At 42.8% G+C, this 25,257-nt stretch overlaps 1 protein-coding gene across 1 annotated transcript; it reads right to left on the bottom strand.

Annotated features, from left to right (window-relative positions):
* Window positions 1-6,315: 6,315 nt before the first annotated feature.
* On the bottom strand, window positions 6,316-16,593 carry A4GNT (alpha-1,4-N-acetylglucosaminyltransferase). Its single transcript, XM_058549050.1, has 2 exons — window positions 16,186-16,593; window positions 6,316-6,930 (listed from the first exon to the last, which is right to left on the bottom strand). Exons 1-2 carry the CDS (start codon window positions 16,591-16,593, stop codon window positions 6,316-6,318), a joined length of 1,023 nt encoding a protein of 340 aa, XP_058405033.1.
* Window positions 16,594-25,257: the final 8,664 nt, after the last annotated feature.

Below are 25,257 nucleotides of genomic sequence, written 5' to 3'. Positions count from 1 at the left end.
CGACCTGGGGGCCGGGGCGAGAGATGCCCGCAGCTCCGGGCCTGGGGTCTCCGACGCCTCCCGCTCCCACGACAGCAGCCCCACCCCACCCCAGGGAGGGTGGAGCCTCTCCCCAGCCCCCTGGGAGGAGCTATTTTTAGGCCTGTTATTGAGGGAGGAGGAGGGAATGCCACGTTTAATCCGTTAGGAAAATCCCGGATCCAAGTGAATGGCTCCTAGGCCTTGCTGAGAGGCGGGCCGCGTGGAGCCCAGGGAGGCTGGACGGGGTTCTGTCTACACACACACACACACACACACCACACACACACTGCCCCCGGTTCAACCGCTGGCCTGCTGAAAGCTGGGGGAAGCTGCAGCCTTCCGGGCAGACAGCCCAGCCCACCCGCCTTAAACTAAAGGGACCTTCTTGGGTTTCTGATCCTGCCAGACGCTAGTCCTTTGAGTGAGTCCCAGGCCTGGTCAGATGGTAACCAGCCCCCTAGCCCCCAACCTTCAGGCTTGCCCTGTGGATCCAGCTGTGAAACCCAGGACCAAAGAATTCTTTCCTGATAATCAGTCCCTGATCCCTTCCTACAGCCAGTCGTTGCTTTAGTTAGACTCAGATTTCTGAGAATTTTTTTAAGTCTTTCTCCAACCCCAGCCTCAATCTGCCAAACTCTGTATCTTGGGGCAGCCAAAGCGAAAGTGGCTGGGAACAAGTGTTGGTAAAGATGTGGAGAAATTGGAACCCATGTACATTGCTGGTGGGAATACAAATGGTACAGCTGCTGTGGAAAAGAGAAAGGCTGTTCCTCAAAAATTTAAACATAGAATTACCATATGATCCAGCAGTTCCATTTCTGGGTATATACTCAAAAGAATTGAAAGCAGGGACTCAGATATTTGTACACACATGTTCATAACAGCATTATTCACAATAGCCAAAAGGTGGAAACAATCCAACCTAAGTGTCCACCAACATAGGAATGGATGAACAAAATGTGGTACATACATACAATGAAATATTATTGAGCCTTAAAAAAGGAATGAAATTCTGATACTTGCTACAACATGAATGAACCTTGAAAATATTATGCTAAGTGAAGTAAGCCAGATGCAAAAGGACAAATATTATATGTTTCCTCTTACACGAGGCACCTACAATAGTCAAATTCATAGAGATATTCCAGAAAGTAGAATAGTGGTTACTGGGGGCAGGAGGGAGCAGGGGGACAGGACAGGACAGGACGGTTAGGGAATAGAAAGTTGTTGTTTAATGGGCACAGAGCTTCAGTTTGGGATGGTGAAAAAATTCTAGAGATGGATAGTGGTGTTGGTTGTACAACAGTGCGAATGTATTTAATGCCACTGGATTGTACACTTGAAAACAGTTGAAATGGTAAATTTTATGATATGTATATTTTACCATAATTTTTTAAATTTAAAATAAAAGTGGCTTGGGCAGGGATCAGAACAAAGTAGGGATATTGGTGAGCCATCTACTCTGATGGGGAATCTTGCTCCTCCTCACCTCTCCTGGTCAGGGCACCCTCTTCAGTGTAGGGGTTCCTGCTGCTCACTAGAGGGGAGAGAAGAGTCCAGGCTCTGGACTCAAAGACGTACTTACATTCCACACTCCCAAGCTACATAACTCTGGGAAAGTCACTTAACCTCTCCATAAAATGGAAAAAATCAGCTCTAGCTAGCAGGGTCATTATGAGAAACAAATGAGCTCAAGCGTCTGCAGGCTCAGCCCAGGGCTTAGCGGTCAGCAGTGCGTCCTCCCAAGTTCAGTCAAGTGTGAAATCTGTGGGGGCTTGGAGCACATACTTCTCAGCTCTCTTCCCACTGTGTCCTTAAGTGTGCAGAAAGTAGCTCTGAGGGTACCTGTGTGCTTTTGTCTGTGTCATTTCCACTCGCCTCAATTTCCCCATATGTAAATGGGGTACCCTCTTTCCAGGGTGGATGTGAGAAAGTGGACTTGACATGCACCCAGGTCCACCTTGTCGATAACACCAAAAGCTAAAGACTCCATCTTTGGCCAACCAAGACCTCCCATGCATGGAGCCCTCACACCCTTCCGTTTTTGGGCCACAGTTCAACATTCAACACAGCCAAGGGTTACTGAGGGCCTACTGTGTGCCGGGCTCTGTTCTAGGGCCCGAGGATACCAAGAGTTTATGGAGGACTAAATCACTCAGCAATGGGAAGCTGTCACCCTCTGCTGTGCCACTTCTGCCACAACAGAGATTTGGCACCAGTGGGGACAGGTGTATAGTCCATGACACAGCAACAGGCCAAAGCAGACTGGCCCTAGATGGCTAGTCTAGGGGACATTCCTTTCACCCAGAACAGCTGGGCCATATCTTTTGGATGGGAGGGCAGGAGGGTGGGTTCCCAATATCCGCAGTTTCCATCTTGCCCTGTAGCCCCTCACCCCTTCCTCAGGCCACTGCCAGACACCCGCTCTCTGACCCAGCACAGACACCGTCACAGCTGGTCTCCTTCCTACACTTAGGGATGTGTCAGGAAAACAGTGAGACCAGTGTGCTGATTGATGGTGGACTTAGATTCTAGGCAGCCCACAATAGGAGTGCCCTCTGCTGTCAACTGCTGGCATCACACCTTGGAAACCAGCTCCAGATCCCACTTTCCTGAAGGGCACCTGAGGTGTATGGGGCAGGTCCCCAACGCTGGGATGCTGGCTGCTAATGGTCCTTGAGGTGATTTTAGGTCAAAGGTGTATTATTGGGTTTTCACAGCATTGATACATAGATAGACAGACAGGCATATAGTCAGAGGGGGGTTTTACATAAAAATCTGGTTTGCTGGTTTATTTTGAAAAACCTGAGCCTCTGGCAACAGAAGGCCTGTGGTCTCACATGTCAAAAATGGGCTGGAGCTGAGGGGGAAACTTTTCCCTAGGCAGAGCCTACACTCTAGCCCAGTCCTTGAGAAAAATCACTTTGAAGGAAGTCTGTGCACTTACAGAAGAGACCTTTCTCAGGAAAAAGCTCTCCTTCCCTGCAAAATGAAAATGCAGAGTCAGCCTAACCAGGACCTGCTCTCTGAGTCTGGGAACAAACTCAAGGCCTGGTGGGCTAGGACACACTGAAAAATTGCAACAAAATAATAAAATGTTTGTGTCTTTGATACACAAAAAGTGGCTACATATCAATAAGATACAGAAAAACAACCCAATAGAAAAGTGGACAAAAGATATTAGGCAATTCACAGAATAAGAAAATATATATTACCAAATAAACATGTGAATCACTAACCTTCAGTGAAATTAACATGACAATGAGATACATTTTTAAAACTATTATATTGGTCAAAGTTAAATAGATTTTTGGCATTGGTGAAATATGGGAAATGCACAATTTCAAACAGGCTTTTTTGAAAACAATTTGGCAACACATATCAAAATCTAAAGTCCTCAAAAATGTGGTCATCGAGACTTTTGCTACAGAATTACATGCACTATTAAAACTAGAACCAACTTAAATGTCCACCAATTGGGTATTGATTAAATAGCTTATGATATATCCTACAATGAAGCACCCTACACCATTTTTTTGCTCCATACAATCTCGTTTGAAACTCTAAGAATGAGTGTGGGATTTGGAAAAAAAATTAATATGGGGAAAACACCATCATGGTTTATTTTCAAAATGTATCATGACATCAATATGCAGCATGGACTCATAGAAGGCCAGAAGGAATCCAGGCTCACACTTCTACCACTCCCTACTCCTTACTTTGCCCAATACCCCTCATCACCATGTTTTGAAATATTCTTTTCTACTAAACAAACTACATTTATTAAGTAATACATTATTAATTTATTTCCTACATTTTATTAACCAAAAACATTTTAGTGACAGTTAAACCTTTCTATAAATATCAAATTATCAATACTGAATTCATATAATCACAGCCCAGCAGAAAGAAATGTGACATTCAGGGCTGGCCCCGTGGCTTAGCGGTTAAGTGCACACGCTCCGCTACTGGTGGCCCGGTTCGGATCCTGGGCGCGCACTGACGCACCGCTCCGCCAGCCATGCTGAGGCCACGTCCCACATACAGCAACTAGAAGGATGTGCAACTATGACATACAACTATCTACTGGGGCTTTGGGGGGAAAAAAAAAAGGAGGAGGATTGGCAATAGACGTTGGCTCAGAGCCAGTCTTCCTCAGCAAAAAGAGGAGGATTAGCATGGATGTTAGTTCAGGGATGATTTTCCTCACCAAAAAAAAAAAAAAAGAAATGTGACATTCAGGTTGACCTATTTGGTCCCATCATGAAACAATTCATATATTTTTTAAATATTGAAATATTTCTAATCAAGCCCTTCAGAACCCTAGCAGTTGAGACCGTGAGTTGGAGAACACTTCGTCATGTATTCTCCAGATGTGGAAATGAGATCCAATGTGTGGGACCCTACCCCTCCCAGAGAGGGCTAGCCCTAGGAATCCTCACCTATGGAGACAATGGGAGAGCTGAAAACCAGTAGGGCTTCTGGGGACACAACTCAGAGGGCAGCCGTGGGGAGTAGCAGCTGGTCTCAAAGCCTAACTATGGTGTCAGATATCTAAGAATCCAGAGCATGAGACTGGCCCAGTGGCACAGTGTTTAAGTCCGGTATGCTCCACTTTGGAGGCTTGGGTTCACGGGATCGGATCCTGGGCGTGGACCTACACCACTCATCAAGCCATGCTCTGGCGGCAACTCACATACAGAATAGAGGAGGATTGGCACAGATGTTAGCTCAGGGCCAATCTTCCTCACCAAAAAAAAAAAAAAAGAATCCAGAGCAAGTAGCTGGGAATAAATAAAGCTGGGGCAGGAGACATGACTTGTGAGTATTTTTTAAGAAGACTGTCAGTGATTCTCAAAGGGAGAAATATCAGAATGAAAGGGGATGGGTGGATGTAGCTTGAAAAAGCATTATAATATTATATTTGGAAAAAAATATAAACTGTTTTTTCCCATAAAGCAAATTACCAAAAGGAAAGTTCTAGAAAATCTTGGCTGATGAGCATTTGTAAAAGAAGTATTGATTCTCATACCTCCTGGAAAGAGGAGGTAAATTTTTATGTGACTGTAAAAGGGGAAGCAGTTTTAAAATTCTGAATTTGTAATTTGCTTATATGAGCCAATTGGGGTAGGGTAGGGAAGAGCTGACACCCTGAGGAGGAGAGGAAACTATCCCAGGGGGATGTGGACAATCATTAGGATGTAAGTACTAGAGACCTGCGATGGACTGAATTTTTGTGTCCTCCCAAAATTCATATGTTGAAATCCTAACCCCCAGTGTGATGATATTAGGAGGTAGGGCCTTTGGGGAGGTAATTAGGTTATAAGGATGGAAACCTTATGAATGGGATTAGTTCCCCTATAAGAGGGACCCTAGAGAGCTCCCTTGCCCCTTTCCACCATATGAGGACTCAACAAGAAGTGTGCTGTCTGTCACCTGGAAGAGGATCCTCACTAGAACAAGACCATGTTGGCACCCTGGTCTTGGACTTTCAGCCTCCAGAACTGTGAGAAATAAATTTCTGTTGTTTATAAGCCACCCAGTCTACTGTACTTTGTTATCGCAGCCCAAACTGACTAAGACAGGACCTTGTCTGCTTGATCCAGCTGTATCTTCAGCACCTAAATTAGTGCTTGGCACACAGAAGGGGCTCAATTAATATTTATTGGCTGAATGCATTAAATGAATATCAACATCAGGACAAGAAATAAAGTCTCTTTTTCCCCCAGTCAATTCTCTAACAGGTGCTGCAATTAATCTTACAGAAGTAAATGTAACATGTAGCTGCCTATCCCAACACCCATTTTCTCTTCCTCCTTAAACTTCCCAGCCTCTCTTGCAGCTACATTCTGGCCAGTGAGATGTAAGAGGAAGTGTCATATGGTACTTACAGGAAGTCTTCATAAAATAAAGGAGGTGTACCTTTTCTCCTTCTTTCATCCTGCTGCCTGAAATGCAGAGATGCGGGGCTGGAGATCAAGCAGCCATATGGACCACGGGCTGTGGACACTAAGGATGACAAAAAGAAAGGTGCAAGCAGCCTAGGTCCCTGATCCCTGCAGTGACCATGCCCGCCCTGAATTGCCTTCGACTTCTTTCACATAAGAGAGAAATAAACTTCTATATTTTATACACCAACAGTCTTTGGCATTTTTCTATTATAGACAAGAAAGCTAATCCTAACTGATATGTGAGTAAGCCCCCACGTCCCTGGGGAAGTGGAGATCAAGTGGAAGCGTGGCACTCCAGAAGCGTCCAGCTCCACAATGTGGCAGCAACAACCCAGCCTTGCCTCTATTCGTTAGGTGGACCCAACTCCCCAGTCACCGACCCTTCTGGGCCTTGAATCAGGTCCCTGTACGTCCTGGGACAGTGCTTCCGGTAAAGATTCTCCACCAGCGTGTTGCTTCCTCGAACCACGGCCCTCCCTTCCCGGTTCATGTAGTTCCACAGATGCAGGGCGTAGGAGTCGTTGAAGCTCGGGTCTGTGTCCCAGACTTCATAGTAGCGCCTCCACTCTGAAAAGGGGATGGGGTAAAACCTTTGGGGGTGCAGGAAGGACACATTCAAACACCTGAGGTCGCTCACCTCCTGGAAGTCTCCGAGTTTGCACCATACTCTCAACATCCTCGTCATCAAATCGGGACCCTGGTGGCCCCAAATGTCTGAATTGTAGTGTTCAACAAAGTTTTCCATGCACCCCCACAGGAAGGGGTGGTGGGCGAGGAATCCAAACACCCCGTTACTAGAGAACTTAGAAGCCTGTGCAGCCAAAAAGTTCTCCTCTGGGATGGGCCTGATGGAGATGACGTCGGTGTCCATGTAGATGCCGCCGTACTTCCAGATGACGGCCAGGCGGGACGCATCGGAGCTGACGTAAAGCCAATTCCTCTCTGTACCGGCGTTGACCTGCAGGAGCAAGCGCAAATCAGCCCCGGGCAGCAGGGGAAGAGGGTGGGGCGTCACAGCCGGAGGCCAGGCCCCTGGGTAGCTGGGGAGGAGACTGCAAGCCCGAGTCTCGAAAATCTATTTGCCAAAAGCCCAATTTTGCAAATTTACCAAACTTACCTCCACCCCAAAAAAGTTGCCTTTAAATAAAAAGTTTACAGGCATCAGTATCGATGGGAAGACTTTAGCAGCTTTTAAAGATTTTGTGAAATTGTGGGGGGAAAAAAAATTAAAGCAATAGAAAGGGAAAGAACCCCAGAAGAGATTTCACAGTGAACTGTGAGTCATTTTCAGTGACGTATACCTTAACCACAAATATGAAACTCTGAAGAAAGAATTCTTTTAAAATCCCAAAACTGCTAAAAACTGATAAAGAAAAAATAAACTATGAAACTATAGAATAGACCAATACATATGCTCTTTGAGAAGTTGGTAAAAGAAACTTAAAATGCATGCATGCCTTCATTCACTAATTAGTTCCTTTAATAAAGTTCATTGAGGGCCTGCTTACTATGTGCCAAGCTCTGTTATAGCTGCTAGACACAGCAGTGAACACAGACAAAAATCCTATTTGGGAGGTTATAGTCAATAAACAAATAAATATATTATATACTGTGTGTTCATAGGGAATATGAAGGAAAAAAAGTGAGTGAAGGGGCTATGAAGGGGGCAGGTGGAGCACTATCTTATCTTGGGTTCCAGTAGAAACTTGAATGAAGTGGGTGAGTGAACCCAATGCCAACATCTCGGAGAAGAGGGTTCTAGGAAGAGGGAACAGCCAGTGTAAGGGCCCTGAGGCAGAAGGGTACTCACTATGAACAGGAAGGAGGCAGCGTGGCTGAAGTAGAGTGGTGACGGGAGAGGGATGAGAGATGAGATCAGAGAGGGGTCGAGTGGGGAGGGAGGGTGGATTATGTAGGCTGGGGTAAAGACTGAAATGGTTTGGAAGGATTGGAAGAAGGGAGTGATGTGATCTGAACTAGTCTTAAAAGGGTCACACTGGCTGCTGTGTAGAAAACAAACAGAGGTGGGGTTGGGTGGCAGCCGGGGTAGAAGCAAAGAGGCAAGATAGGAGGCTTGCAGGAAATAATCCAGGCAAGAGATGATGGTGGAGGAGGAAAATGATAGAGGAGGTGAGAGCAGTGGTCAGATCCTGGGTACAAGGGAAAGATAAAGCAGGTCCAGATTTTGATGGATTGGACATGGAGTTGGAGAGAGGAGTCAAGGATGACTGCAGATGCTAAAATTTGAGCAAAACAGAAAATGACTTTTAAAAGAATAGAAATAAATCATTAAAAAAAATGGCAATGTTCCACCAAGAAGACATATCATTTATAGATATATATGCCCAACACAGAAGCACCAAAGTACATAAAGCAACTATTAACAAACCTAAAAGGAGATATTAACAACACAATAATAGTAGGGGATCTTAACACCCCACTTACGTCAATGGCTAGATCATCCAGACAGAAAGTCAATAAGGAAATAGTGGACTGAAATGAAAAACTAGATGAGACAGACTGAATAAATATAGAGAGAGCACTCCATCCAAACACAGCAGACTATGCATTCTTCTCAAGTGCACATGGAACATTCTCAAGGATAGACCATATGCTGGGAAACAAGGCAAACCTCTATAAATTTAAGAAGAGTCAAATCACATCAAGCATCTTTTCTGATCATAATCCTATGAAACTAGAAATCAACTACAAGAAAAAAACTCAGAAAGTGACAAAGATGTGGAGACTAAATAACATGCTCCTGAACAACCAATGGATCATTGAAGAAATTAAAGGAGAAATCAAAGAATATGTGGAGACAAATGAAAATGAAAATGAAAATGAAAACCATACCAAGTCATATGGGATGCAGCAAAAGCAGTCCTGAGAGGGAAACTCATAGCAATACAGGCCCACTTCAACAAACAAGAAAATCTCAAATAAGCAATCCTAAACTACACCTAACAGGATTAGAAAAACAATAAACAAAGCCCAAAGTCAGCAGAAGGAGGGAAATAATAAAAATTAGAGCAGAAACAAATGAAACTGAGATTTTAAAAAACAGTAGAAAAGATCAATGAAACAAAGAGCTGGTTCTTTGAGAAGATAAACAAAATTGACAAACCTTTAGCCAGACTCACTAAGAAAAAAAGAGAGAAGGCGAAAATAAATAAAATTAGAAACGAAAGAGGAGAAATTACAATGGATACCGCAGAAATACAAAGGTTTATAAGAGAATACTATGAAAAACTACATCCCAACAAATTGAACAATCTAGAAGAAAGGGATAAATTCTTAGACTCATACAACCTCCCAAAACTGAATCAAGACAAAATAGAGAATCTGAATAGACCAATCACAAGTAAAGAGATTCAAACAGTAATAAAAACCTCCCAAAAAATGAAAGTCCAGGACCAGATGGCTTCTCTGGAGAATTTTACCAAACATTCAAAGAAGATTTAATACCTATCCTTCTAAAACTATTCCAAAAAATAGAGGAAGATGGAACACTTCCTAACACATTCTATGAGGCCAACATCACCCTGATACCAAAGCCAGAAAAGGACAATACAAAGAAGGAAAATTACAGGCCAATATCTCTGATGAACATAGATGCAAAAATCCTCAACAAAATATTGGCAAACCAAATACAGCAATACATTAAAAAGATCATACACCGGGCCGGCCCGGTGGCCTAGCGGTTAAGTGCACGTGCTCCGCTGCTGGCGGCCCAGGGTTCGGATCCCGGGCGTGCACCGATGCACCGCTTCTCCGGCCATGCTGAGGCCGCGTCCCACATACAGCAACTAGAGGGATGTGCAGCTATGACATACAACTATCTACTGGGGCTTTGGGGGAAAAAAAATAAATAAATAAAATCTTTAAAAAAAAAAAAAAAGATCATACACCATGATCAAGTGGGATTTATATCAGGGGCACAGAGATGGTTCAACATCTACAAATCAATCAACATGATACACCACAGTAACAAAATGAGAAAGAAAAACCACATGATCTCCTCAATAGATGCAGAGAAAGCATTTGACAAGATCCAACATCCATTTATGATAAAAAAAAAAAAAAACTCTCAACAAAATGGGTATAGAAGGAAAGTACCTCAGCATAATAAAGGCCATATATCACAAACCCACAGCCAACATCATACTCAACAGGGAAAAGCTGAAAGCCATTCTCCGAGAACAGGAACAAGACAAGGGTGCCCACTCTTACCACTCTTATTCAACATAGTACTGGAGGTTTTGGCTGGAGCAATTAGCCAAGAAAAAGGAAAAAAGGAATCCAAAAAGGCAATGAAGAAGTGAAACTCTCGCTGTTTGCAAACAAGATGATTTTATATACGGAAAACCCTAAAGAATCCATTGGAAAACTATTAGCAGTAATCAACAACTACAGCAAAGTTGCAGGTACAAAATCAGTGTAACAAAAATCAGTTGTATTTCTATACTCTAATAACGAACTAACAGAGAACTCAAGAAGACAATCCCATTCACAATTGCAACAAAAAGAATAAAATATCTAGGAATAAATTTAACCAAGGAAGTGAAAGACCTATACAATGAAAACCTTAAGACATTATTGAAAGAAATCAGTGAGGACATAGAGAAATGGAAATGCACATGGATTGGAAGAATAGACATAGTTAAAATGTCCATACTACCTAAATCAATCTACAGATTCAATGCAATCCCAATCAGAATCCCAATGACATTCTTCATGGAAATAGAACAAAGCCTACTAAAATTCATATGGAGCAACAGAAGACCCCAAATAGCTAAAGCAATCCTGAGAAAAAAGAACAAAGCTGGAGGTATCACAATCCCTGATTTCAAAATATACTACAAAGCTATAATAATTAAAACAGCCTGGTACTGGTACAAAAACAGACACACAGATCAGTGGAACAGAACTGAAAGCCCAGAAATAAAACCACACATCTACGGACAGCTAATCTTCGACAAAGGAGCTAAGAACATACAATGAAGAAAGGAAAGTCTCCTCAATAAATGGTGCTGGGGAGCCGGCCCCGTGGTGTAGCTGTTAAGTGCGCCCACTCTACTGCTCGTGGCCCCGAGTTCGGATCCCAGGAGTGCACCAATGCACCGCTTGTCAGGCCACGATGTGGCGGCGTTCCACATAAAGTGGAGGAAGATTGGCACGGATGTTAGCTCAGGGCCAGTCTTCCTCAGCAAAAAGAGGAGGATTGGCATGGATGTTAGCTCAGGGCTGATCTTCTTCACAAAAATAAATAAATAAATAAATAAATGGTGCTGGGAAAACTGGACAGCCACATGCAAAAGAATGAAAGTAGACCATTTTCTTTTGCCATACACAAAAATTAATTCAAAATGGATCAAAGACTTGAAGGTAAGACCTGAAACTATAAAACATCTAGAAGAAAATATAGGCAGTATACTCTTTGACATTGGTCACAGAGGGATCTTTTCGAATTCCATGTCTACTCGGACAAGGGAAACAAAAGAAAAAATAAACAAGTGGGACTTCATCAGACTAAAGAGCTTCTGCAAGGCAAATGAAACCAGGATCAAAACAAAAAGACAACCCACCAGCTGGGAGAAAATATTTGCAAATCATATATCCAACAAGGGGTTAATCTCCATAATATATAAAGAAATCATACAACTGACAACAAAAAACAAACAACATGATCAAAAAATGGGCAGAGGATATGAACAGACATTTTTCCAAGGAAGATATACAGATGGCCAATAGGCACATGAAAAGATGTTCAACATCACTAATCATCAGGGAAATGCAAATCAAAACAACACTAAGATATCACCTTACACCCGTTAGAATGGCTGTAATCACCAAGACAAAAAATAACAAATTTTGGAGAGGTTGTGGAGAAACGGGAACCCTCATTCACTGCTGGTGGGAATGCAAACTGGTGCAGCCTCTATGGAAAACAGTATGGAGAGTCCTCAAAAAATTAAAAATAGAAATACCTTATGATCCAGCTATCCCACTAGTGGGTATTTATTCAAAGAACCTGAAATCCACAATCCAAAGAGGCTTATGCACCCCTATGTTCATTGCAGCATTATTTACTATAGCCAAGAAGTGGAAGCAACCAAAGTGTCCCTTGACCAATGATTGGATAAAGAAGATATGGTATATATATACAATGGAATACTACTCTGCCATAAAAAGAGACAAAATTGTCCCATTTGCAACAACATGGATGGACCAGGAGGGTATTATGTTAAGCGAAATAAGCCAGACAGAGAAAGACAAACACCATATGATTTCACTCATATGTGGAAGATAAACTAACCCATGGACAGAGAGAACAGTTGGGTGGTTACCGGGGGAAAGAGGGTTGGGGGGGTGGGCACAAGGGGTGAAAGGATGCATTTATATGGCGACTGACAAACAATAATGTACAACTAAAATTTCATGATGTTATAAACTATTATGACATCAATTTAAAAAGACATTTGTTTTTGAACAATTTGGTGGTAAAGATTTACAATATCTAGCATCAATAATTTTACTAAAAACATTTAATAATGTTTTAACTGTAATAACAACATTCTGAGGGTCCCCTTTTAAAATAATTGTAGGTAAGACATCAATCACCATATCCATTTAAGGGAATACATATTAAAATTAACTTCAATATGATTCCATTTCCATGAAATTCTAGAAAAGACGAGTTTAATCTGTAGTGACAGAAAACAGATGAGAGGTTGCCTGAGGCTAGGGTGAGGGGAGACTGACTGGGAAGAGGCACAAGGTGACATTTTGGGATGATGGAATCTTCTAGATCCTGAGTGTGGGTGGTTACATGGGTGTACAAATCTGTGAAAACTCAATGAGGTAGATACTTAAAATGGGTACATTTTATTGTATTTAAATTATAACTCAATAAAGTTGATTCTGAAAACCTCAAAGAAAAAAAAAAAAGGCAATGTTCCCAAATGGAATGCTAAAATTTTGAATACAGAAAGCAAAATAGATTTTTCTGAATTAAAATACGTTGATTAAAAGATTAAACAACCACCCTCGGCTTTTGACAAAATAAACATTCTTTAAAATTCTGCTATGAAGCCAAATGAGAGCAGGTGAACTAATACTTTGCAGAAATCTTCATATGAGTTGTTAACGTCATCATATTGTATACAATTGCTGAAAACCTCATAAATAATAATAGCTAAAATTTATCAAAAACTATACCAAGCTCTTTATAATCTACACAAATCTTCAAAGATTGGTGTTATGATTATTCTCATTTTTCAAGTGAAAAACTAAAAGGACCAAGAAGTTCAGCAATTTGTCCAAGGTAAGAGAGGCAGAGGTTGGATTTGAACCCAGGCAGTCTGGCCCCAAAGATCCAATCATTCAAAAGAAACAAGGTTTTGGTAAAAACCAGTGAAGTAGATTATCTGGTAAATTGGTGATTGTTAGTGAACAGACTCAGAGATGAAGGGACACAGCCACACAGAACTGAGGAGGAGGAAGCCTGCCTTGATGTGAGCACTGGACCACCATCAACCCAAGACACAAGAGCTCCCACAGGGTGAGCACCAGAAAGGGGATTAGGGTTCTGGCTGCTCATCCCCTCCCCACCCCACAGTACTCACCCCTGGGCATCTTCAAGGGCTACAGTTGCCAAGTCAAACTAATCAGCAAACCCAGTGGTCACCAGCAGATGATGGCACATTTGGTCATCCCTAACAGCTAGCCCCCAGCTACCCTGAGGTGGCCTAATTCAGGCAGGACATGCCACAGCCCAGCCCCCCAAGGGTATGCTGGTGTGATGGCTGTAGATGCACAGCCTGGTGTAGTGCCCTGCAGGCTCAGATGGGGCAGACACTCAAGGGCTCTGCGTCCCAGGGCCCGCCTTGTTCCTAAAACCCAACATAGCAAAATGAGGTGCAGCTCAGAGCAACCCAAACTGTGCTCCGTGGAACACTAGCTCCAAGAAAATATTTCTGTCATACTGAAAGAGGGTTCCACGCTCAAATAGGTTTAGAAAATACTGAGTTGAAGCAAATTAAAATTTCTTTAGTTCAGAACTACACAGAGCCTTTAATCTCCTCACATGCACGATTGCTCTGTGAGAAAAGGATGTAGTATGCACCATCTCCCAAACCAATTTGAGCGGAAATTTCTTTTTCCCAGGAGCAAAACCCAGTTCAGGTAAAGTTAATCTAGCCCAGGTGTGGGAAACTAGGCCTGGCGCCAGCACACTGCCTGTTCTGTCCAGTCCTGGAGCACTTCTAGCAGGCTAGCACTGAGAGCCGCAGGGACGGAGCCGCCATGTCCCCTCCACTTGGGCCCTCTCCACTGCCAGCGCCTACCCTGCTGCTGCCCGGGGCCATGCTGGTCACCACCTATTTGCTGGGAACCCTCTGCTGACAACTGCAGGGAAAAGCTCCAGCCGGTGAGTCGCTCCACCTCCTCCTGAAGGGTCCCAATTTGAGACTTTCAGGCTCTTCAGGAGGAGAGAAGGGCACACCGGGAACTAGAAGTCAAATATGGCCAAGAGTCAAACTGACCACTGCCCCCCACACACACTCAGGCTGTCGCTTAGCCCAGAAAATGTCTCCAGCTGACAGCTACTAGGCTCAGGTGTGTCCTCCACTCAGGAGGCCTACCCAGTCCCCAGGTGAATGAGGCGGAATGGGGCCGCAGTCTCCCTTTTTTATACATAAATACTGTAGTAGACTGAATAGTGCCCACTCAAAGATATCAGGTCCTAAGTCCTGGAACCTGTAAATGTTGCCTCATTTGGGAAAAGAGTCTTTGCAGATGTGATTAAATGAAGGCTGTTGCGATTGGGAGACTATCCCGATGGACCCTAAATGCTATCACGGGGGTCCTCCAAAGAGAGAGGCAGAAGGAGAGCTCACACACACACACACACACACACACACACAGAGGAAGGGGGATGTGCAGGTGGAGGCGGAGACTGGAGTGACGGGCTCACGGGAACAATTCTTTCCCAAAGCCTCCCCGGGGAATGGGGCCCCGCCAGCCCCTTGATATCCGCCCCCTGGGACTGATTTGGGTCTTCTGGCCTCCGTAACTGTGAGAGAACAAATTTCTGTGGTTTTAGGTCACCAAGTTTGTGGTAATTTGTTACAGCAGCCATAGGAAACTAATATAAGTGCCTTCATAATGGCCTCAATTTTGCCTCTTGGCCTGCAAAGCCTAAAATATTGACTATCTGGCCCGTTACAGAGGAAGAGTTTGCTGACATTTGGTCTAGCCTACAATTAGAACTTAGGACTTTATATGCCAAGCAAATGGTATTCTTTTGACGTCAATTTTTAAATTACTTTTTATTTTTTTAAGTAATTTTATTTATAAAATTGACATAGTCTCAACACTAAATTCACTCCTAATCCAATCATACTAAAAATCTACTATTACTGTGTGTTGTGTATTTTCTTCAAGTCTTTTTTTTTCATATAGATGTAGGGGAGTTGCATAGCTAAAATAATTATAATTACATTATAATGTAAGAGTATTTAATTCCATATTGTGTGGTAGTCTTCATAAGAAGTCATAGTTAAAGCCTGCATGATGGAATCACTGAGTGGTTGTACTATAATTTCCTTAAGCATTACCCGATTGTGGGTCCTCTGTGAGAGAAATATGTAACTGAAATATTATTTCCTTATTATGCTATGTACTAAGATGAAGATTACAAAATTCCTAAGAGCTCCAGGAGTTTCTTGATCATATCTTAATATAACCCAATCTCATATAGCAGCCCTCCACCTGATCCTTCATGAATTTTCTATTTACATCATTTTCAAGTTAAATATTACCTAGTTTCTCCCTCAGGTGCAAAAAAGTTTAACATAGATGGGTTTAAAACTGTCAGCTTAAACTGACGAAATAAATGGTCTATACACCTAGAAAAGATATAGAAACTCATTTGGTTAAGAATAGTCTCAAAAATAACCTAGATCCTAAGAAATAAGGCTGGAAGCAAAAGACATCAGGCTACAGATAATTCTAATGTAAGTCTCTCCTGTTTACTTGAATCAGGACTCAACACAGTAGAAAAAAGGCCACACATGAGTCAAAGGATCTGGGTTCTAGTACCATCTCTGACACTGAGTCCTTACTCTGTTTACCCAACTATAAAAGGAGTAGGTAGACTCATTTTCTGTGGTCCCTCCCAACATTGACATTCTAAGATTCTCTGAACACTTACTTGAGTGTACCAGGAAAACAACGGTGTGTCTTCAAATAGCCTTTTCATATCCAGAGGGAAGAGGAAAACATTGTCTATTGCTGAGAGGAGGGAAAAGGCCGAGTAAGTGGAGTTTGGGGGCAGCTGTGTGAAATTGCTGAGACCCTTCATCAAGAACACCACAGGATGCTCAGGATAAATCCTGGCAGCAGACTCCACAGCACAGGAGACCAGCGAGGGTGGCTCCATTCTCTCTGAGGTCTCTAGAAACACAATGCTGCGTCCCTGGCCCAGGAGGGCTTCCAGCCCCTGCGGGGACTTGGAGGGCGGCAGGCAGAAGAAGCAGCTGGACTTCACGGTGAGCTGGTAGAGGAAGCCACAGACAAGCAGCAGGGCCACCCACAGGGAGAGCTGGAGCTCCTTCAGCATGTCCTTCTCTCTCGGCCTGCTCCTTTAAATCAACACAATTCATTAAAAATGACATTCACAAAACCTGATGAAGACAGCGCACAAGAAGATGATGCATAAATATCACTTACAAGCTTAGATTTTTAAAATATGTGGTGGATTCTGCGCTCTCACTGCTGCAGCCCGGGGTTCGTTTCCTAGTTGGGGAACCACACCGCCCGTCTGTCGGTTGTCCTACTGTGGCAGCTGTGTGTTGCTGTGATGGTGAAACCTATGCTCTAGGTATTTCAAATACCCGCAGGGTCACCCACGGTGGACAGGTTTTAGTGGAGCCTCCAGCCTAAGACAGACTAAGAAGAACGACCTATCCACCCACTTTCGAATAAAAGGGCCGTGAAGACCCTGTGAAGAGCAGCGGAGCATTGTCTGATAGAGCACCAGAAGGTGAGAGGATGGTGCAGAAAGACCAGACAGGGTTCTGCTCTGCTGGGCACAGAGTCACTAGAACGGGAATCGACTCAACAGCATGAACAACAACAAAATAAAATACGATCAAATCAAGTCCTTGAACATTGAAAAGAAAAATGCATTAATTAGGGTTTATCTGAGGAATTTAAGGATGATTCAAAATACAAAAATAATTAATTAGTTAATAGGTAAACTATTAATGAAATGCAGTATTTTAATAGATTAAAGAAGAAAAGCCATATGATCATTTTGCCTCAATAGAAGCCAAGAACAGGATAAAATCTGACATCCATGCATGACTTTTAAAAAGCACCAGGAAACTTTCTTAAGCTGACAAACGATGTCTCCCAGAGCACACAGCAATCATCATACTTAATGTGAAACATTTGAAACATCCCCATCAAGACCAGGAATATGATGTGGAAGTCCATTGTCACTGTTACTATTCAACATCGTTCTGATAAGTCTAACCAATGCAGTGAAACAAGAGAGAGGTATTTCTACTGTGAATATTAGAAAGGAAGAGGCAAAAATATCACAAGGTGTAGAAAATAGGATTACCTACCTAGAAAATCCAAGATAATTTACTGAAAAACTAACAGAACTAAGAAGAAAATTAACCAAGGAAGCAAACTGAAGGTTGGAGTTAAACAACTTGCCAAGATCACACAGGTAGCAAAGAGCAGAGCCGCGACTCTAACATGGGTCACCTGCCACCACAGCCAGGCTCAGAGCCTTCACCTGCAGTACCTCCCTCTCCATAACTCCCGGAGAGCAGAGATCTCAGTTCTTCGGTGGTCTGTTTTCTGCACTCCATGTAACTCTTTTAGAAAACACAAAACCAATGAATCAGAGCTTACCTTCTAGCCAGAAACCTGCAGTTAGTCAATATCTGAGGTCTTAGCAGTGACAAGTTTTTCCTGCTATACTCTCTGATAAATCACCTCCTAATCTCCCAGTTCCAAAACACTGCGGGAGGAAATCATTGGCAGAAGGTTAATGTGAAACATAAGACATTCCCAGGAAGCTCCTCCCTTTACTAAGTTCCCCCAAACACAGGGACTGGGGACAATAAGGAGTTCACATGATTTTTCGGGTGACCCACACACTCATCCTGCCTGTTCGTGGGTCTATCAGGAGGGTTATAAGGCAATGATTTCACCTGGAGAAAACCGTATCATAGCATAACCCTGGAGCCAACAGATTATGCACCTAAGCGGTTTAGCTTCAAGCTAAACCATGGGCAAAGACTTGGGAAAGTTTCTTCACCAGACAACCCTGTAAGTTGGTCCAAAGGTTGCAAACACAAAGTATGATTAAAAGAAAAAATCCATCACCACGAATAAGCAATGGACAAACTTCAAGGTCCTGGTGATCTGGAACAAGAATAGATTCCCCAGTGTCTGTTACAGTGACTTCAGGAAGGGTCCTTTTGCCCTGAGTTCCCCCTTGTGGGGTATGAGTTTCCTCCCAGTCTCACGAGGTCAGCTTCATTGCCCTCCACTGACGTGGCAGTCCCTACATCTCCCAAGATAGTGTTCTCTTGTGGTCTCCTCCCCATTGCTCCTGACGTGAGCACTTAGTAATCCTCTTCGGAGCTATCCTCTGCTCAGGGAACCACCCATCTTCAGTCTGGAGCCTTCTTTTGGCCATGGACAGGTATCCACAGTTCCCTCTGGATGCTCTGGTGTGAACAGGGAGGTCCCCTCCTGAGCAGACTTTGGATCCTGACACAGCAAGTCCTACATCAAGGGAATTAAAGCTGTCCCACTCATTGATGGTATTGGGAGAGGTCATTGAGAAGACATGACCAGCAGTTGACCCTTGGGCTGGACCCAGGCAATTAGAGGCTCCCAATCCCCTCCCCTGTCCTTGGAATGTGTGTTCGACTTGCCTTCCCCATTCCCAGAAGCTGCCCCAAGGATACAGCCTTGAGATAGAAATGTGGTGTTGAGACAATCCAGATGGTATATGTGACTGATCCCAGTTAAGGCCTCTATATAAACTTTTAAGATTTGGCAGGTAGGTGAGCAAATCGTCTTGCGGCCAGCCAAGACACACCTCATAAGTAAGTTCCCTTGCTTATTAAACCTTTCACCTACCAATCTGGAGTGGTCTGCCCCTTTCTTCAGTCTCTCCCTACCTTTCACATTCAGGGGCAGATTATACCTGGGAAGCTCCCGGGGAGGTTGGGAAGCAACAGATGGCTTCTTCTTTTCTATGTGCCTGAGGCTCCCCAGGAATAGCTTTTTGGGTCTCACACACACCTCTTCCTTTTGGAGCCGAATTTCTTCTCTGGACCTCATCAATTTTCGGCTCCGGTACCTTGGCATCATTCCAAAGTTCCCTGGCATTGGATGGATCAGTTGTTCTTTCCTTACAGAGGAGAGGGGAGGCAGTGCTCCTGCCCTCACTCTGGGGTAAACAGAGAGCTCCATTTGTGGGAGCGATACCTTCTGAGTGCCTCTGTCTCAGATGGGTCACATATTCTAGTGCCTTCCAACTGCTCGCACAATGGCCAAGACCACTGAACAAGTGGTCAAGGCAGAGAGCAGTGAAATAGTTGGCGGTCTTTGTCACAGGGGTGAAAGGGAGCATTCAGGATGCAATGAAATCCCAAGCACAAGAAGTAGGACCTATCTGACCAAGAACCAAGTAGAGGGTATGATGGAAAGAGCACTGGGCTTGGAGTCACGCATCTACTCGTCCAGGCTGAGGGCACCAGGACAAGTCCCTAAACTGCCTGGAGCCTCAGTTCCCTTGTACTGTGCAGAAATAACTGACCTCGGGCTCACGGTGAGGACGAAAGGGCCCTGTAAACCAAAGAAGCAATTCTCACTTTCCACCAGGGAAAAGAGGAGAAAAATGGAACATTATTACTGCAGATGGTATTTGGACTCCCTGATGACAAACATTAAGTTGTTGTTGTTGCTGTTGTTTTCAGATGATTGAAATCTGTTTCCCAGTGAACCTTGAAGAAGTGAATCCTCAGCCCTGTGTGCGAGTTGATGAGGTGTGCACAGAAGCCAGCAGTCAGTCACTGGTACCTGGGGCCTTTTTAGGACCACAGTTCTTCCCGAATCTTTCTGAGGAGGACTCCTGTCATCTAAGTCACTCTGCCAGGAACTTCCCAGGATGCCCAGATCCATCTCTTGGGCCTTCCCTCTGGTGTGACCAGCAGAACTGCCTTTCCTTCCTTCTACTCCCCTTTCTGCCTTGTTTGGGCAGTACCACACTAACTTTCTCTCTGTGTGGATGGATCGCACAGCAGCAGCTCCTAACCTGGACCCCACAGATCCTCAGGGGCTCCAAGGATGGGCCACAGCTTGCATCAGTACCTTCACTCTGGATGCCCCTTGTCCACAGCTTCTCCTACATATCACCTAAGGAATGTAACTGCTCTTTGACCCCCCATGACATTAACTCTGTTCAAAATTCCTCCAAATGTCTTCACCATACAATCTCAGGCCTTCTCCAACCAGCCAAGCAACCCTTAGGAACCCCTGTGTAGATACCTGAGTAGAGATGTACAAAAAGTGATTTATCTTTGAGCAACAGGTAGGTCTGAATACACTGGTGACAGTCATATATGCATCCAGATATTGTCTACTTTCCTAGGAGTTTCTGCCTCCTGTGAGAGCGTTCTTTCTTCCTCCATTATAATGTAGGCCAGACTTGGTCAACCCAATGGACTGTGGAGCCTGGGTAAATGTTGCTGAGTGATGAGACCTTAGGAAATGTGGATTAGTTGTTGCCCCAAATAAATGAACAGGATGGGAAAAAACTCTGAATCCAGTGTTCTATTTTACAATGCTGTTCCTTGGATGTTTGGAGCTACTGCAAAGGAAAGGCAGTATAAGGAGGAAAACCATGGAACCGTGGAGCAGAGATTTCCCCAGCTCTCCAGCCCTATGGATAACCTCTAATAACCTCAACTGCAAACAGTACAGTGTTTGGGCCTAGACTCCCTCTGCTACAAAGGATTTGCTGCGCCAAGAAGGAAAAGTTAGAGGAATTTTTAACAGTAAATGTTTGTTGAATTGAATTACACGTGAAAAGTACACCTCTGATTTCTGTAGCTTCTTTGAACTCTGATTTCAGAGTTCAAAAAGGCAAGAAGGAAATAGTCAAGCCAACAATACTTGTCTTATTTGCTTTGGAGCCTTTGGAACCACAGTTCCGGTTTTTAACGTATTTATTAAGCGAGTGGGACTGATAAACGTGTTAAAGCATGCAGCTATTAACAGGGCAAAACCAAAACTCGGAACAATATCTTATCCACATTGCCGATGCCTTTCACCACTGTTCTGAAGCTGGAACGAAGACTGGAGTGTTGGGTTTACATGAATAGCGAGAAATAGCTGGACAGAGGCAGTTCACTGCAGAGTGAGAAATAACCAGAGCCTAACACTTGGGAACCCACGGGAGAATCATTGAAGCACATGGAGAAGTGACATTATTAACGTTAAGTCTTGAAAAAAATTTTTTTACTAAAAATCAGTGAGTTTGTGCCAGAGTAAAGTCGCCTTGTCCCGTGGCAATATTAAACTGTTCTGCATTTCTAAGACAATGGTTCCAGCCTTGCGTTTCCGGTGATAGTGCTTTTTGTTCTCCACTCAGCCATACCCGTTAAACACACTTCCGTTTACAAAACCTTATGTAGCTATCAAGAATGTGTTCCTGAGTTTGTTCTGGAAATTACTACATTCACACATGTAATTTCCCCTCTTTTTAAATTTACTTGCAGATAAAAGAGGGAATAGGGGATAAGGGCAGGGAGATAAGTGAAAATAACTGTTCTCAATGAAGCAATTGTGCCCCAGACACCACTCTTTCGGGCTGGGGAACAGGGTCTGCCAGAAACCCACAGAAAACAGTGAAACCAGCCTGAGCATGGATGACTGTGTGAGGGGGCTTTGCATTAAGTTCTATAATAGGTCAGGATTTAGTTTCTTCTTCCTGTAAGGAATTGGGAACATCTTGGAGCCATCTATGCCAGGTGTCCACATGGCTCGGGACCTTTATAAAGACTGAGTGGCTATGAGAAGGAGCACTTGCCCACGTGGAACTTCCCTAGGAGGAAGGGAGGGTGTTGAGATCATGATGGTGCACATGGAGGGACTTCTTGAGTGAATGGCAAAGTTCTAGCCACCTGGTGATCTGGGTGGTAGCTACAGGGGTGTTCACCTTACAATAATGCAGTAACTATACATTTACCTTGTGGGTAAATGATTCTGTGTTTTATTTTATTTTATAGAAAAACATAAAGATCCAGTGATTACAGTCTCCTAAATGTTTAAGTCAGAGACTTACTCAAAAAGCAAAGGTATAAATTCTCTATTACATAAAAACTCCTATAAATCAGTAAGAAACTAAACTTCAATCTAGTAAAAACTTAGGCAAAAGCTATGACCAGGCAGTCCACAGTAAAAGAAATACAAATAGATTTAAATATAGGAAGACACTCAACCTTACACATAAGATAAAGTTGCTCTGAGATACTATTTTTCATCTTTCAGGTGAGCAAATGCCTGTAAAGTTTAATAATATAAGGTGTTGGAAAAGGTGTGGAGAAACAATCACTGTTACACATTGCTGGGAACATAAATTTGTACAACCTCAGCAGCTACACTTATCAAAATTATAACCCAATATATCCTGTGTCTAACAATTCTATTACCAGGAATTTATCCTAGAAATCTAGTTGCACATGAGCGACATGACATGTATTTTCATTTTCACCGTTTTTATTTCAAACGGTTAGAAACAACCTAATGTCCATCAGAAGGGACTGGTGTAATGGGTTAAGATACACCCATACAATGGAATAATGTGCACCCATAAAAAAACAAGACTTTTATATATGGACATGGAATCATCTCCAAGATATATATTTTAAGTGAAAAAAAGCACAGTAAAAAAGAGAATGTGTGGTTTGCCACTCTCTTTCTCAAAAGAGAAGAGAAAAAGAGAAATTCTACTGATAACGTTGGTTGACTCTAGGGATAGGAACTGAGTAACCGGGAGACAGAGATGGGAGAGAGATTTTCACTGTGTGTACCTTGTACTATTGGAATTCTTCACTATGTGAATATATAAGCAGTTCAAAAAAATAAAATTTAAAGAAAAACGGTTGGGTATCCCCACAATGGCTGATGAACACAGACTTATGATAAGAGTTCAGAATTTTGATAAATTACTAGTGAAGAATTCAAGAAATCACCAGGAACTTCCCTCTTTGTGTTCAATAAGTCAGTACCTAGGGAAGCCCAAAATGGACAGAGAAAAGCAACAGAAATGCTTCGGAATCCTGTGATGTTCTTCTTTCTCCACATTCTACGTGTTAAAAATAAAGATAGTATGGAGCCAGTCCAGTGGCGCAGCGGTTAAGTCTGCGAGCTCCACTCCGGCGGCCCGGGGCTCACAGGTTTGGATCCTGGGTGCAGACCTACACACCACTTATCAAGCCAGGCTGTGGCAGCGTCCCACGTATAAAATGGAGGAAGATGGGCACAGATGTTAGCCCAGGGCCCATCTTCCTCAGCAAAAAGAGGGGGACTGGCGACAGATGTTAGCTCAGGGCTAATCTTCCTCACCAAAAAATAAAACAACAAATAAATAATGAAGATAGTGGTAGGCGTTGTCTCTACTCGCTAGATGGGATGCTGCCTGATTCATGAATCATTGAATAAAAAGCCCATTAGATCTTCTAAATAAATAAATAAATAAATAAAGGTAGTGGTGACATCATTTCACAATGTTCTTTCTTGTTACCATACTTTTGTATAATACCTTTAAAAATTGATTTTGAATCTTCTTTGTAATTTCACTATTGTAATTTATATTAAAATTTAACTTTCCAGATTTATTAAATTACCAGGATGGAGTCAACGCTTTCTCCCAGAAGGTTTGGAGTAATTGGTACTTGTTGATTTGGCAAGAATTAACACCTTTACATGTTAATCTATCACATCCAGAATCATGGACTATTTCCTCACTTACTTAAATATTAAATTATCTCCTTTAATAGAGTTTTAAATTTTCTCTATCAAAGTCTTGTGCATTTTTTGGGGCCGGCCCGGTGGCGCAAGCGGTTAAGTGCGCGCGCTCCGCTGCAGCGGCCCGGGGTTCGCTGGTTCGGATCCCAGGCGCGCACCGACGCACTGCTTGGTAAGCCATGCTGTGGCGGCGTCCCATATAAAGTGGAGGAAGATAGGCACAGATGTTAGCCCAGGGCCGTCTTCCTCAGCAAAAAAAGAGGAGGATTGGCGGATGTTAGCTCAGGGCTGATCTCCTCACAAAAAAAAAAAAAAAAAAAAAAAGTCTTGAAAAAAAAAAAAAAGTCTTGTGCATTTTTTGATAAGTTAATTTCCCAAAATGTTATCATTTTTGTTATTGCTATGTTGTTGTTCTCTATCATTTTTTTCTTACTGGTTATTATTGTTTTAGAAAAAATGCTACTGATTTTTCAAGTTCTTTTTGTAGCTGGTAAACTTTTGTTGATCTTATTTATTTGTATGAATCTTTTTGTTTTGCTTTTTCCCTTTCTATATAAATGATCTACATATAAATGATCTGCAAATAACGATGTTTCCTTTCCAACCCTTATACCTCTTATTTTCTTTTCTTATTTTATAGCTTTAACCAAGACCTCCAGTAAGCATTATATTAAACAATATCTGTGAATCAAATGTCCCTTTGATTTTTCTCTCTTATTACTATGGGGTTCCTCTTATTTGTCACATCACTATCATTGGAATTTTATAGTTATTGATATTATTTTATTAATATTAATTTCCCCCACTGTACTATAAGCTCCATGAAAGCTGGAATTATACTTGGTTTTTCTTACCATTGTATCCCTGGAATAGGGCCTGAGACCTATTCATCTCAATGAGTGGCCAAGGCGTTATCTCTACTTGCTAGAGGGGATGCTGATGTGATGAAGAAGAATTAAAGAAAATCATCATAGATGAGGACTCTGCTTTTCTTGCCTTGCTTTTTCCTCTCCTATTCTAACTACAAGCTTGTTAACACTCAGGGACATGTGTATCACTCAGGGTATTTTGGTTGCCAGCACCAAAACTCATGCTGGCTAAATTAAACAAGGGAGATAAGGAGATGGGGAATTTGGGATTAGAAGATGAAAGGAAGGCTGAAACACTAGGCTAAGAAAAGAGCAATTCTGGGGCTGAACAATAGATAGTAGAAAGTCCT

This window comes from Diceros bicornis, chromosome 2 (assembly GCF_020826845.1).
Source record: "Diceros bicornis minor isolate mBicDic1 chromosome 2, mDicBic1.mat.cur, whole genome shotgun sequence".
Lineage (NCBI taxonomy): Eukaryota > Metazoa > Chordata > Mammalia > Perissodactyla > Rhinocerotidae > Diceros > Diceros bicornis.
The sequence above is the reverse complement of the archived record's forward strand: the minus strand, read 5'-3'. Positions and strand labels throughout refer to the sequence as shown.

What these genes read in the sequence shown, in the direction of transcription:
- A4GNT (XM_058549050.1), bottom strand. Translation starts at nt 16,593, where the DNA reads ATGCTGAAGGAGCTCCAGCTCTCCCTGTGGGTGGCCCTGCTGCTTGTC. An exon ending in TGTTTTCCTGGTACACTCAA is followed by an intron (nt 6,931 to 16,185) that starts GTAAGTGTTCAG and finishes TTGCTCCTGCAG; the next exon opens with GTCAACGCCGGTACAGAGAG.